Source organism: Heptranchias perlo, chromosome 1 (genome assembly GCF_035084215.1).
Source record: "Heptranchias perlo isolate sHepPer1 chromosome 1, sHepPer1.hap1, whole genome shotgun sequence".
Classification (NCBI taxonomy): domain Eukaryota; kingdom Metazoa; phylum Chordata; class Chondrichthyes; order Hexanchiformes; family Hexanchidae; genus Heptranchias; species Heptranchias perlo.
In genome coordinates, this window is record NC_090325.1 from 84,434,018 (window position 1) to 84,448,790 (window position 14,773).

Genomic DNA, 14,773 nt, shown 5'->3' on the forward strand with positions numbered 1-14,773 from the left:
GAAATCTGGAACTTGTTCTTCCTGGTTCGCCAGTGATCGAAATGTTTCGCATTAAAGGGACCTCGCCAGCTGCAATCAATGCCCAGCCAGAAACTAACTAATCTCACCACAAAACAAGTACGCTCAGTTATATCAGGTCTAAACTAACTTTTAACGGCCTGGTGAGTCTTAATGACTGCCAATCAATTAAAAATTAACTTTTAAAAATGTGGAGTCGCATTACTCCCAATTTTAATAGTTTTTGGATACTTAAAATCTTTAAAAATTTTTTTAACTTTTTCCTTCTGTCACATTTATCTTAGTCTTTTAATTTTATCCTCTCTTTATTTTGTTTTCTCTGTCATTTTATAATACATTTACTAACCTTATCGGCCACTTCCTGATTTTTAGTTTGCACGGTTCGTCTATGATCTGCACTTCCTGGTTCTCACAGCGTGGCTGCTTCAAGCTGATTGGTTGAGGAGCCTTTGAGATCCTTTCACAGCCCAGGAAAGAACGCTGAAGTTTTCTGAACTCGCAGTTCAAGGAAATTGCCACCAAAAAGAACGTGGTAACTTAGTGGGTGAGTTTAAATCTAATGAGGGGCGAGCACTGCTGGTTCGCTGCTCAGAGCTAATTCCGGCCCAACGGAAGTTCAGCTTTGGGTCAAGCATGGCACCAAAGTTGTGCACCTGTGAGTTCAATCTAAGCAAGCAAGCAGGGAGGAAGCTTAAGATGCAAAGTTCCTTGCAGGAGCTGAGCCGGAGGGTTTTGATTGCACTGATAGTGAGCAGGAGAACATTCAGGCTCATGCACTAGGCAACTGAACAGCGTGGCAAAAATTGTGGAGGTGGAGAGCTCATACTGTGGGTCATTTGTGTGTATGTGGAAGCTGGGCCCATGTTTGTGAATGGTGTCGCTGAGAGGCAGCATGTAAATTAGGACTAGGAGGTAGCAGATTAACCACTGGAAGAGATGAAATGACTGCATTAGGACAGTTAAGAATGGAACCAGAAAAGGGTAATGCCATGCTGATGGAACACACAGGAAAAGGATGGAGAGCTCAACTGTGTGAAAATCTAAGGAGAGGTTGAGAAGGGAAAAGTGTGCTGTGGTCGCAGTCATGTAGGATGTCTTTCAGAGACTGAGGAATATCCCAGCTACGATCCATGTGTGCTCAGTCAGCTGGGACTAGGGAAGGAAAAAAAAAATCAGCAACACTGCCAGAATGTCCACAGGTGTGGATGTCCGAAAGGATAAGACTGCACTCAGCTGTAAACCCCCCAAAACCTACATCACTAACTATTAAGGCTCAAACATGAAGAATGGCCAATTAGATGAGGTGCCAGATAGCTGACAGAGCTTGCAGAATCATAGCCCAGTGTGTGTCACTACCCTTGAGAGAAAGAGAAGGGAGAAAATTGGAAAATGAAGTGTAAGGAATAAAACAGTCTGTCAACCATTGGACTTGGATGTTCTTCGAGATGGGGCTGATTTGTATTATCTCTGCAATATGACTGAAGGTTTCTCACTATGAACCTGTTATACTTCCACTGAGAGTACTGGATGTCGTCATTGAGTGGTGTCACTGGAAGTACTGTTCTGGTACCTACCTCTGATATGCCCACCTTAACAAATAATCCCACGCAAGGGGGCAGTCCATCTGTAGCTGACTAACACAATATCGTGACAACACAACTAACCAATAAATAATATGCAAAACCACTGACATGTTGCCTTTGATGTTCTGGTTAGAAAGCATCACGGTCTGCCTAATACTATGAGAAACTGGCAATTATCTCAGTCAAGATGTTTCCTAAGAACTCGGTGGTACCACACAAAAAGCAGTTTTGAACGCTTTGGTCTCCAGTTCCACTACGGGGGGCTTATGTCTTCCCACACAGTGTCTTAAAGCTGCAACGTCTTATAGTAAAATCCTGTCTGAAATTACATTTATTGTAACAGTAAGAAAAATACATGGAAAATGCTGAAAAATACAGGAGTATTACAGGAAAAATGGACAGTTATTTTGGTTTGACTGAGCTTTCTTAAACATCACTTTCCAGCATCTGCATCTTCCATTCAATATTTTTTTTTTTACAAAGAATCATTGGCCTGAAATTCCTGTAAGGAGTCTTACAACACCAGGTTATAGTCCAACAGCTTTATTTAAAATCACAAGCTTTCGGAGGTTTCCTCCTTCGTCAGGTGAGTGTAGGATTCCATAAAGGTACAGCATATATAGTCAGAGAACAATGCCTGGTGATTACAGATAATCTTTCCAACTGCCCGTTATCAAAGCAATCAAAGGAGTTGAATGGTGTTCAGACAGAGAAACATTACATACAAGACTACCAAATACACAAACAGTCAGAACACAAAGACAGAGAGAGAGAGAGAGAGACCCGAAAAGGCAAAGAAAGAGAGAGAATGACCAGTTGTATTAAAAACAGATAACTTTTTTTTCGCTGGTGGGGTTACATGTAGCGTGACATGAACCCAAGATCCCGGTTGAGGCCGTCCTCATGGGTGCGGAACTTGGCTATCAATTTCTGCTCGATGATTTTGCCTTGTCGTGTGTCTCGAAGGCCGCCTTGGAGAACGCTTACCCGAAGATCGGAGGCTGAATGTCCTTGACTGCTGAAGTGCTCCCCGACTGGGAGGGAACCCTCCTGTCTGGCGATTGTTGCGCGGTATCCGTTCATCCGTTGTCGCAGTGTCTGCATGGTCTCGCCGATGTACCATGCTCTGGGGCATCCTTTCCTGCAACGTATGAGGTAGACCACGTTGGCTGAGTCGCAGGAGTATGAACCATGTACCTGGTGGGTGGTGTCCTTTCGTGTGATGGTGGTATCTGTGTCGATGATCTGGCATGTCTTGCAGAGGTTGCTGTGGCAGGGTTGTGTGGTGTCGTGAATGCTGTTCTCCTGAAAGCTGGGTAATTTGCTGCGAACGATGGTCTGTTTGAGGTTAGGTGGCTGTTTGAAGGCGAGCAGTGGAGGCGTGGGGATGGCCTTTACGAGGTGTTCGTCGTCATCGATGACATGTTGAAGGCTGCGAAGAACATGGCGTAGTTTCTCCGCTCCAGGGAAGTACTGGACGACGAAGGGTACTCTGTTGGTTGTGTCCTGTGTTTGTCTTCTGAGGAGGTCTATGCGATTTTTCGCTGTGGCCCGTCGGAACTGTCGATCGACGAGTCGAGCGTCATATCCCGTTCTTACGAGGGCGTCTTTCAGTGTCTGTAGGTGTCCATCGTGTTCCTCCTCGTCTGAGCAAATCCTGTGTATTCGCAGGGCCTGTCCATAGGGGATGGCCTCTTTGACGTGGTTAGGGTGGAAGCTGGAAAAGTGGAGCATCGTGAGGTTGTCCATGGGCTTGCGGTAGAGTGAGGTGCTGAGGTGCCCGTCTTTGATGGAGATTCGTGTGTCCAAGAATGAAACCGATTCTGAGGAGTAGTCCATGGTGAGTTTGATGGTGGAACTTGTTGATGTTATCGTGTAGTCTCTTCAGTGATTCTTCGCCGTGGGCCCATAGGAAGAAAATGTTGTCGATGTATCTGGTGTATAGCGTTGGTTGGAGGTCCTGTGCAGTGAAGAAGTCGCGCTTGAACTTGTGCATGAAAATGTTGGCGTATTGGGGTGCGAATTTGGTCCCCATGGCTGTTCCGTGTGTTTGGGTAAAGAACTGGTTATCGAAGGTGAAGACATTGTGATCCAGGGTGAAGCGGATGAGTTGTAGGATGGCGTCTGGAGATTGGCTGTTGTTGGTGTTGAGTACTGAGGCTGTTGCAGCGATGCCGTCATCGTGGGGGATACTGGTGTAGAGTGCCAAGACGTCCATCGTGGTGAGAAGTGTTCCTGGTTCAACTGGTCCGTGGGTGCTGAGCTTTTGTAGGAAGTCTGTAGTGTCGCGACAGAAGCTAGGGGTTCCCTGTACGATGGGTTTCAGGATGCCCTCGACGTATCCAGAGAGGTTCTCACACAGGGTTCACGGGACAAACACGGGACACAACCAACAGAGTACCCTTCGTCGTCCAGTACTTCCCCGGAGCGGAGAAACTACGCCACGTTCTTCGCAGCCTTCAACATGTCATCGATGACAACGAACACCTCGTAAAGGCCATCCCCACACCTCCACTGCTCGCCTTCAAACAGCCACCTAACCTCAAACAGACCATCGTTCGCAGCAAATTACCCAGCTTTCAGGAGAACAGCGTCCACGACACCACACAACCCTGCCACAGCAACCTCTGCAAGATATGCCAGATCATCGACACAGATACCACCAACACACGAAAGGACACCACCCACCAGGTACGTGGTTCGTACTCCTGCGACTCGGCCAACGTGGTCTACCTCATACGTTGCAGGAAGCATGGTACATCGGCGAGACCATTCAGACACTGCGACAACGGATGAACGGACACCACGCAACAATCGCCAGACAGGAGGGTTCCCTCCCAGTCGGGGAACACTTCAGCAGTCAAGGACATTCAGCCTCCGATCTTCGAGTAAGCGTTCTCCAAGGCGGCCTTCGAGACACACGACAACGCAAAATCGTCGAGCAGAAATTGATAGCCAAGTTCCGCACCCATGAGGACGGCCTCAACCGGGATCTTGGGTTCATGTCACACTACATGTAACCCCACCAGCGAAAAAAAGTTATCTGTTTTTAATACAACTGGTCATTCTCTCTCTTTCTCTGCTTTTCGGGTGTTTCTCTCTCTCTCTCTCTCTCTCTCTCCGTCTTTGTGTTCTGACCGTTTGTGTATTCAGTAGTCTTGTATGTAATGTTTCTCCGAACACCATTCAACTCCTTTGATTGCTTTGATAACGGGCAGTTGGAAAGATTATCTGTAATCACCAGGCATTGTTCTCTGACTATATATGCTGTACCTTTATGGAATCCTACACTCACCTGACGAAGGAGGAAGCCTCCGAAAGCTTGTGATTTTAAATAAAGCTGTTGGACTATAACCTGGTGTTGTAAGACTCCTTACATTTGTCCACCCCAGTCCATCACCGGCATCTCCACATCCTGAAATTCCTGGACCTGGGAGGGCAAGAGGATGATGTATGCCAGGCCGGGGGTGGGGAATCCAGTTCTGCCAGGGCTCCACCTCTCTTGTTTTACCAATAAGCAAAAATTCTAAAGGGAAGTAGGCATTTCTTGGACCCGCCTCTTCCCTCCTGACATCACTGAAAGAGGCGGGACTGATGGGATGACATTCCCTGAAAGAAATCCTGCTAGGCCCACCTTTCTTGGGGTCAGTTGAAAGTACGCCTGCTTGATGCAGGCACATTCATGAGACCCATATGGAAGTGAGGTCCTAATGCTGGTTTACTGATGGTAATCGATTGCAGCATCAGAGAAATGGCAGCATTTTTCTTTTTAAAAATCCATAGTTCAGCCAGAACCCCCCCGCTCCAACATTCCTGGTCTCCCGCAGGACAGATGTCCGGAAGCACCATAAGTAGTGTGGGTGCCCATTCCCTTTATGTTAATAACCCCGTCTCTGAGATTTGGAACAGAATCAACAACGTGGCAGGGTGGTTGCCAGAAATCCCGCAATTCTGGTAGCGTGCAGTGCTCGAGGAATTTTGCCACCATCATCATCACCATCGTTTTTCCCTCTTTTTAACCCAATGGCCTTAAAAATAGACTGTGCCAAAATTAGTGCATGAATGCATTGAGGGTGATTTGCAGTCGGGTGCTCCCAACACAGAAAGACATTTGCAGGGAACACCGGACAGGAAATCGCAGGCACATATTCAATCCATTTATATTAAATCCACATTTTCCTGGCTAATGCTCCCTGCAAGCACCATTTGGTGTTCATATGAAATTGCTTTGTTCGCTGTTTTTATAGGTGTTAAACTGCATTCATATGCTAATAATCTGCAATTTCAAAGCCAATCTATATCATTTTAAAAAGTTTTGCATCTCGCCCGTTTCTGATGTTTCCAAAGGGCGTGGGAAAGTGCCCAACGTGCCTGTAGGGAGTGATGCATGCTGATTGGTAACACTCACTAAAAAGCAGCCAAACACACATAATATACTTCGCCCTCTTTAAAAAAAAAATCAATTCACAAAATAGGAATTAATCACAATCCTCAAAAAAACTAATGAGAAAGCCTTTGAATGTTATGACAGATTTTCATTTTGTTCATTGAATTCTCTGCACCCACCCCCCCCCCCTCCCCAACAACCACAAACCATTTTAGGAACTCCTGGCATGGAGACGTTGATTCCTCAACCTTCCAGTCATGTTTCTTCAGGGGTCTTTCACTGGTCCTCCCAGCCTTAAGCATCTTGCTCCCTCCCCTAAACACAGCTTGGTGCAGTGACTGTAAATTTTGGGTCAGCACCTACATTAAAGTAGCACGCAAAGGAATTTTATGCAAACACATTAACTAGCGTAGTGCAGAGGAAATTAAACTGCTTTAATGGTAACACTATATACTCAAGAATCAACCTCTAAACCATTCCAGATTGTTGTGTTAAAAATATTTCACACTTACTGGGACTAATGCTTCGTCTGATGGGGGAAGGGCTACGGCTCCGGGTAGACTGTAAAACACGTGACATAAAAGGTTAGTTCTCAGCTGTAAAACAACTGTGCACTCTTACTGCTTGAACCAAGAAATGATAAAAAATACATGGAGCACAGTTGTGAATGGTCACAATCATCAAACCCATACAAACAGCTTGAAACCGAGCCATATGGGTGGTCGACTTATTACAGTTCTCAGAAACACTTGATGGAGCTGCCTCACAGATGTTGGATGGACAACAATACCAAGTTAATCCAATAACAATTCATCCTATTATTTACATTAGCCATAATGGATGGGCCTGATGGCTGAAACAGGCCTGCATACTTGGTGTACTGTTGAAATTGTGCATTATGGATGACTACATCTCCCTGCAGTAAGGAGTCGCACAACACGACTCCTTACATTTGTCCACCCCAGTCCATCACCGGCATCTCCACATCATCTCCCCGCAGTGTGATACAGGTAGGCGTGTTCTTTGGATGCATCATTAACCTGAAGTGGTTATCTTAAGGATTATATCAGCAACACCAATTAAAGCCAGATAAATTGTTGCATGTCCATGGTACAGGTAATCTGCTTATTTATTAGCAGAATATAAAATCACAGATTTTTGCAATTCCCCCTGTGGATATTCCACTCCCCAAGATGGAATGCTCTGTCTCTTCAGTAACTACGGTCCTGATTTTGCGAAGCTCTGCTGGGGACACAGAGCCAGCAAGAGCAGGTCACAAGATCAGGCACACAGCATTTTTCAGTCAAGAAGAATACCAGCATTTTGGAAGCTGTGCTGATGGTCAGCACAAGTATCAGTAAGGCTCCAAATCTTAATAAATAGGGCCCTTGTTGGATCTTGTGACTTTCTCACTGCCTCCCCAGTAACAGTGCTGCTTAGCCATTTGTGGTCAGCATTGTGTGGACACACCGTTGTGTGCTTCTTAAAGGTGAATAGCACTTTTTAAAGATTTGATTGACAAGTTTGTTTTTTTCCCCCTTAGTATATTGCTTTATCTTCATTTTTATTACTGCAATAATATTTAGGAAGACAGGAACAGGAGTCGGCCATTCAGCCCCTCAAGCCTGTTCCGCCGTTCAATTAGATCATGGCTGATCTGTACCTCAGCTCCATTTACCCGCCTTTGTCCATATCCCTAGATACCCTTGTCTATCAATCTCAGTTTTGAAATTTTCAATTGACCTCGCCTCAACAGCCTTTTTTGGGAGGGTGGGGGGGGGGCGGGGGGGAAAAAGAGTTCCAGATTTCCACTACACTTTGTGTGAAGAAGTGCTTCCTGATTTCACTCCTGAATGGCCTAGCTCTAATTTTAAAATTGTACCCCCTTGTTCTGGATTTCCCCAACCAGAGGAAAGTTTCTCTGCATCTACCCTTTTAAACCCCTTAATCATTTTAAAGATCTCATTTAGATCACCCCTTAACCTTCTAAACTCAGGGGAATATAAACCAAGTGTATGCACCCTGTCCTCATACTTCTACCCTTTAAACCCTGGTATCATTCTGGTGAATCTACACTGTACGCCCTCAAAAGTCAATATATCGGGCGCTAAATTGGGCCGTGTAGCGCCCGTTGTTTCGGCGCTACACGGCCTCTCTGACATCCAAGATGGTGTCTTGGATGTGCACGCACGTCTGCTGCATGACGTGCGCCAGACGCCATCTTGGTATAGGAGTTAGCGCAGGCGCAAATAACGAACCATGGAATCATATAAAGTAAGGAGAAAATGGCTTCAATCAGTGCGCAACGCTGATTTAAAGTGATAGACACCATTTTGGGACTTTACGCTCAACTCAACGCAGAGTCTTAACCCTGACCATCTGAACGTGTCTTAGACGGCCTGGAGGACCCCCCCCCACCAGCGCTATTTAAAGGGACCATGCAGGATTTACAGATTAGTGACTGGATTATTGCTTCTGGCTGCCGAGACATTTGTAACTGTTTTTGGAGGTCTCCTAGACTTCAATACTAGGATGCGGGGACATAGCCTAACATTTAGAGCCAGGACGTGCAGGAGTGAAGTTAGGAAATGCTTCTACACACAAAGGGCGGGAGACTCTTGGAACGCTCTTCTGTAGACGGCAGTTGATGCTAGCTCACTTCCGAATGTTAAATCTGAGATTGATAGATTTCTGTGAACCAGGGGTATTAAGGCATATGGGGCTAAGGCGGGTATATGGAGTTAGGTCACAGGTCCACCATGATCTCACTGAATGGCGGAACAGGCTCAATGGGCTAAATGCCACTGCCACTTACTGCCTCTTGATACGCGCCACCTTCTCCTGCAAGAAAACGGGACGTGTGTCTGGGTGATGTGCCTGTCATGGATGAATAGCTGCCAGTGTGTGTGGCCTGTGAGTTGTGGGTGGGCAGCTTGAAACAGTGGTAATGTGTAAGGGTGAGAGGAAGCATCTGATTGGAAGAGTTGATTACTGATGGAAAGAGTTTGTTGGTATGTGGGGGATGGGGGTGTAGTGCGTGGGGCAGTTGGTAGGAGACGCCATTCGACAGTTGAGCTCACTCACCTTGACCACTCATGTCAAAGCATTGAACTTCTTCCTGCACTGCATCCATGTTCATGATGCTGTGCGCCTGGCATTGACTTCGTCCTCCGCTGCCTTTTGAGTATATGTCTGGAGGGCCTCTTGTCTCCCCGCCCCCCCACCCCAACCCCCCTTGGGGATATAGGATATCCCTCCTTCTGTCCACCTCTTGCACCCAAGGTCTCTAGTGCATCAGCAGAGAACCTTGGTGCACGCACTCTCGCAGGCCTGGTACCAACTCAGATCAGTAGATTGGTGAGGTCTGGCATGTAGATTGGAGGATGTGGGATTTAGTAGTGCGCAACCTTTATTCAATGTTTTAAACAGTGTGTAAACATAGGGATGGGACCTGCATCTGTGTCTTACGTGTGCGATGTCTGATCTCCGTTCAGACTCCGTGCAGACAGTAGACCACCTAGAAGGACAAGAGCAGCAGGTACATGGGAACATCACCACCTGCACGTTCCCCTCCAAGTCACACACCATCCCGACTTGGAAATATATCGCCGTTCCTTCATTGTCGCTGGGTCAAAATCCTGGAACTCCCTTCCTAACAGCACTGTGGGAGAACCGTCACCACACGGACTGCAGCGGTTCAAGAAGGCGGCTCACCACCACCTTCTCAAGGGCAATTAGGGATGGGCAATAAATGCTGGCCTTGCCAGCGACGCCCACATCCCATGAACGAATAAAAAAAAGACTGTTATTTTCATCAAATAACAGATACCATCTATCTTTAAGAGATTTCAAAGAAACATCCTCCCTTTAAGAGATCACGCTCCCCCTGGTGGTGGAAAGTGCAAATTGCATCGATTCCACTGACTGCAGTTAAGCGCTCCGGTGGGTCCTGCCTGCACAGGGGCCATTGGGCGTGGGGCAATAGCGTATCACGCTACCAGTGTCCAAAAACGGCCCCTATCGAATTTTTCCCCCATCCTTCCTCTCATCTTTTGCAGACAACTTGTACATACGTGGCCACTCTGAATGAGCTGTGATGCTAGAGATACTGGGCAGCCAATAAATAATGTGTGAGATTGTACATTCATAATGATAATGAAACTTTAGTTGTAACTACAAGCTGTAAGCTATCGACAGAACATTAATATATACTGCAATCCCAGTTATGTTGGTACTTGATTCAAATCAGTACATTTATTGTTTACAAAAAGAAAATAATTTTCCAATTCTGAATTTTTAAATTGCAATAATTCAAAAAGCAAATAAATTAGTGATGTGGTGGCATAGCATGTTGGTGCTCCAGCACATTGTGCCAAAAGCACTAGGCTAGGACATGCCCATAATGTTTGTCTACATTGTTAGTTCTTCATTGTAGCTGTGCTGACAGGGGAGGTACTGAGCAGAGGTTAGATATTTGCACACAGGGAAGGAGGAACGAAATCAGTGGATGATTCACCTCTGGCAGCTTTGGTCTACTCCAAAGAGGTTTGATTCAAGAACTGTGTTAAAAAAGAGGAATGACAGCAGGCTACATCATTAAATAAAAATAAATTTAAAACAGAAATAGACAGTTTCCTAGAAGTAAAGGGAATTAGGGGTTACGGGGAGCGGGCAGGAAATTGGACATGAATTTAAATTTGAGGTTAGGATCAGATCAGCCATGATCTTATTGAATGGCGGAGCAGGCTCGAGGGACCGATTGGCCAATTGGCCTACTCCTGCTCCTATTTCTTATGTTCTCTTATGTTCTTATGTTTTCGAACCATAGAAAAGATGCAGCACAGAAGGGAGCCATTCGGCCCATTGTGTCCGCGCCGGCTCGAAGAACAACCAGGTGCCCATTCTAATCCCACCTTCCAGCACCCGGTCCGTAGTCCTGCAGCTTACAGTACTTCAGGTGCAGGTCCAGGTACTTTTTAAATGAGTTGAGGGTCCCTGCCTCTACCACAATTCGGGCAGCGAATTCCATACACCCACCACCCTCTGGGTAAAAAAGTTTTTCCTCATGTCCCCTCTAATCCTTCCGCCAATCAGCTGAAATCTATGTCCTCTAGTTCTTGAACTCTCCGCTAGGGGAAACAGGGACTTCCTGTCTACTCTATCTGGGCCCCTCATAATTTTGTACACCTCAATCAAGTCTCCCCTCAGCCTCCTCTGCTCCAAGGAAAACAACCACAGCCTATCCAATCTCTCTCGTAGCTGCAATTTTCAAGCCCTGGCAACATTCTTGTAAATCTCCTCTGCACTCTCTCCAGAGCAATTACGTCCTTCCTGTAATGTGGTGACCAGAACTACGCACAATACTCCAGCTGTGGCCTTACCAGCGTTTTATACAGTTCCATCATTACATCCCTGCTTTTGTATTCTATACCTCGGCTAATAACGGAGAGCTTTCCGTATGCCTTCTTCATAACCTTGTCTACCTGTACTGCCACCTTCAGGGACCTGTGCACATGCACTCCAAGGTCTCTCACTTCCTCTACACCTCTCAACATATTCCCATTTACTGCATATTCCCTTTTACTGTTTGCCCTCCCTATGTGCATTACCTCACACTTCTCCGGGTTGAACTCCATTTGCCACTTTTCCGCCCACTCCACCAACCCATTGATATCTTCTTGGAGTCTACAGCTATCCTCTTCACTATCAACTACACGGCCAATTTTTGCGTCGTCTGCAAATTTGCCAATCATGCCCCCTACGTTCAAGTCCAAATCATTAATATATACCACAAACAGCAAGGGACCCAACACTGAGGCCTGTGACACACCACTGGAAACAGATTTCGATTCGTAAAGACATCCATCGACTTTTACCCTTTGTTTCCGGTTACTGAGCCAATTTTGGATCCAATTCGCCACATTTCCCTGTATCCCATGGGCTTTTACCTTGCTGACCAGTCTGCCACGTGGGACCTTGTCAAATGCCTTGCTAAAATCCACGTAGACAACATCCACTACACTACCCTCATCAATCCTCCTTGTCACTTCCTCAAAGAATTCAATCAGATTTGTAAGGCATGACCATCCCTGAACAAATCCATGCTGACTATCCCTGATTAAACCATGCCTTTCCAAGTGAAAGTTTATCCTATCTCAGTATTGATTCTAATAGTTTGCCCACCACCGAGGTAAGACTGACCGGCCTATAATTGTTCGGCCTTTCCCTCGTACCCTTTTTAAACAATGGTACTACGTTTGCAGTCTTCCAGTCCTCCGGTACCTCCCCTGTATCTAGTGAGGATTGGAAAATGATCCTCGGAGCATCCGCTATTTCCTCCCTGGCTTCCTTCAATAGTCTAGGAAGCAATCCATCCGGCCCTGGTGACTTATCAACTTTCAAGGAGTCCAGTCCCTCTAGTACTTCCTCTCTCGTTATGTTTACCTCATCCAATATTTCACACCTCTCCTCTTTAACTACTACATCTGGATCATCCCTTTCCTTTGTGAATACGGAGACAAAATATTCATTTAAAACCCTACCCATATCCTCTGCTTCTACACACAAGTTACCCTTATCATCCCTGATAGGTCCCACCTTTTCCTTAGCTAGCCTCTTGTTCTTAATGTACTGAAAACATATTTGGGTTTTCTTTAATCTTACTAGCTAATATTTTTTCATGCCATCTCTTTGCTTTCCTTATTTCCGTCATCCCTGTACTTTCTATACTCCTCTAGGCTTTCTGCAGTATTTAGTTTTCTGTGACAATCATAAGCTTTCTTTTTCTGCTTTATCTTGCCCCATATACTTCTAGACAACCAGGGGGCTCTAAATTTGGCAGTGCCACCCTTTTTCTTTGAGGGGACGTGTCTGCATTGTACCCGTAGAATTTCACTTTTTAGTGCCTCCCACTGGCTTGCCACTGATTTCTCCTCAAGTAGTTGTGTCCAGTCCACTTCTGCCAAATCACCTCTTAGTTCTGTAAAATTTGCCTTCCCCCAATTTAAAAGGTTTGCTCCTGATTTAACTCTGTCCTCTTCCATAATAATGCTAAAACTAACTGAATTGTGGTCACTATCCCCAATATGGTCACCCACTGTCACTTCACCCACTTGCCCATCTTCATTTCCCAGGACTAAATCTAGAATTGCATCCCCTTTTGTTGGGCTTGTCATGTACTGGCAAAAAAGTTCTCCTGGACACCGATCAAGAATTTTTCACCCTCTGTGCCCCTCACACTGTTTGAATCCCAGTTGATGTTAGGGTAGTTGAAGTCCCCTACTATTATTGTCCTCTTATTTTTGCACTCAGAAATTTGCCTACATATTTGTTCTTCTATCTCCCTTTCGCTATTCGGGGGTCTATAGTACACTCCTAGTAGTGTGACTGCCCCTTTTTTATTTCTTAGCTCAATCCATATGGCCTCGATTGATGATCCATTTAGCATATCATCCCTTCTCACAACTATAATTGATTCTTTAACCAATAGTGCTACCCTTCCTCCTTTTTTATCACCCACTCTATCCTGCCTCAAAACTCTTTATCTAGGGATATTGAGCTGCCAATTATCTCCCTCTTTAAGCCAGGTATCCGTTATAGCAATGATATCATGCTGCCATCTGTCTATCTGTGCCCTTAGCTCATCTGCTTTGTTTGTAATACTCCTTGCATTGAAATATATACCCTTTAAGCCCGTCAAATTCCTGTGCTGAATACTATTTAACCTTTGCTTCTTTTACTTTTCTGAGTCACTAACTACGTCACTAACTGCTTTCCTACTTCCCGTTTCCTGGTCTGAATTTGTCCTATCTGTACCTGCCCTTTGGTTCCCATCCCCCTGCCATACTCGTTTAAACCCTCCCCAACAGAACTAGCAAATGCCCCCGCGAGGATATTGTTCTGCTTGGGTGCAACCCGTCCAGCTTGTACAGGTCCCGCCTTTCCCAGAATCGGTCCCAATGCCTCAGGAATTTAAACCCCTCCCTCCTACACCTTCTCTCAAGCCATGCATTCATCTGGTCTATTCTCCTATTTCTGCTCTCGCTAGCACATGGCACTGGGAGTAATCCTGAGATTACCTTAGAGGTCTTGCTTTTTAAATTTATTTCCTAACTCCCTATATTCTGCTTGCAAGACCTCATCCCTTGTTTTACCGATGTCGTTGGTACCGATATGGACCACGACCTCTGGCTGTTCACCCTCCCCCTTCAGAATGTCCTACAGCCCTCCGTGACATCCTTGACCCTGGCATCAGCGAGGCAACATAACATCCTGGAGTCAAGTCTGCGGCCGCAGAACCGCCTATCTGTTCCCCTTACGATGGAATCCCCTATCACTATTGCTCTCCCATTCTTTTTCCTCCCCTCCTGTACAGCTGAGTCACTCGTGGTGCCACGGTCTTGGCTCTTGCTGCATTCCTCTGATAAGCCATCTCCCCCAACAATATCCAAAGCGGAATATCTGTTTGAGAGGGAGATGGCCCCAGGGGACTCCTGCTCTACCTGCCTAGTCCTTTTACTCTGCCTGGCAGTCACCCATTTCCTTTCTACCTGCGTAATCTTTACCTGCGGTGTGACCACCTCACTGAACGTGCTATCCATGACAATCTCAGCATCATTTTGTGCCAGCAGACTCAATTGGAAAATGGAGGAGGCACAAAAAGTGGATTTTGTTTTCAATTTAAATGATTGGGGTAAAAATTGTTAATTTACTAATATTTACATTTGTTGCCACAATATTGCAGCATACTGAACAGGACAAAGCGCAGCTTCAGAGAGAGAGCACT

The 14,773-nt window shown here is 45.8% G+C and overlaps 1 protein-coding gene across 5 annotated transcripts in view; it reads right to left on the reverse strand.

The window, feature by feature from the left end:
* The window catches only part of spata18 (spermatogenesis associated 18), an 80,255-nt gene that overhangs the window by 3,540 nt on the left and 61,942 nt on the right, over positions 1–14,773 (reverse strand). For 3 of the 5 annotated variants that reach the window (XM_067987649.1, XM_067987620.1, XM_067987658.1), the window contains 2 exons: positions 6,501–6,549; positions 6,196–6,347 (listed from right to left, as the gene is read on the reverse strand). In XM_067987649.1, the coding sequence (XP_067843750.1) occupies positions 6,304–6,347; positions 6,501–6,549 (93 nt within the window). In that variant the 3' untranslated portion in view covers positions 6,196–6,303. Of the gene's footprint in view, positions 1–364; positions 1,171–6,195; positions 6,348–6,500; positions 6,550–14,773 lie in introns of all 5 variants that reach the window. The other 2 variants (XM_067987627.1, XM_067987637.1) reach the window with 2 other exon arrangements.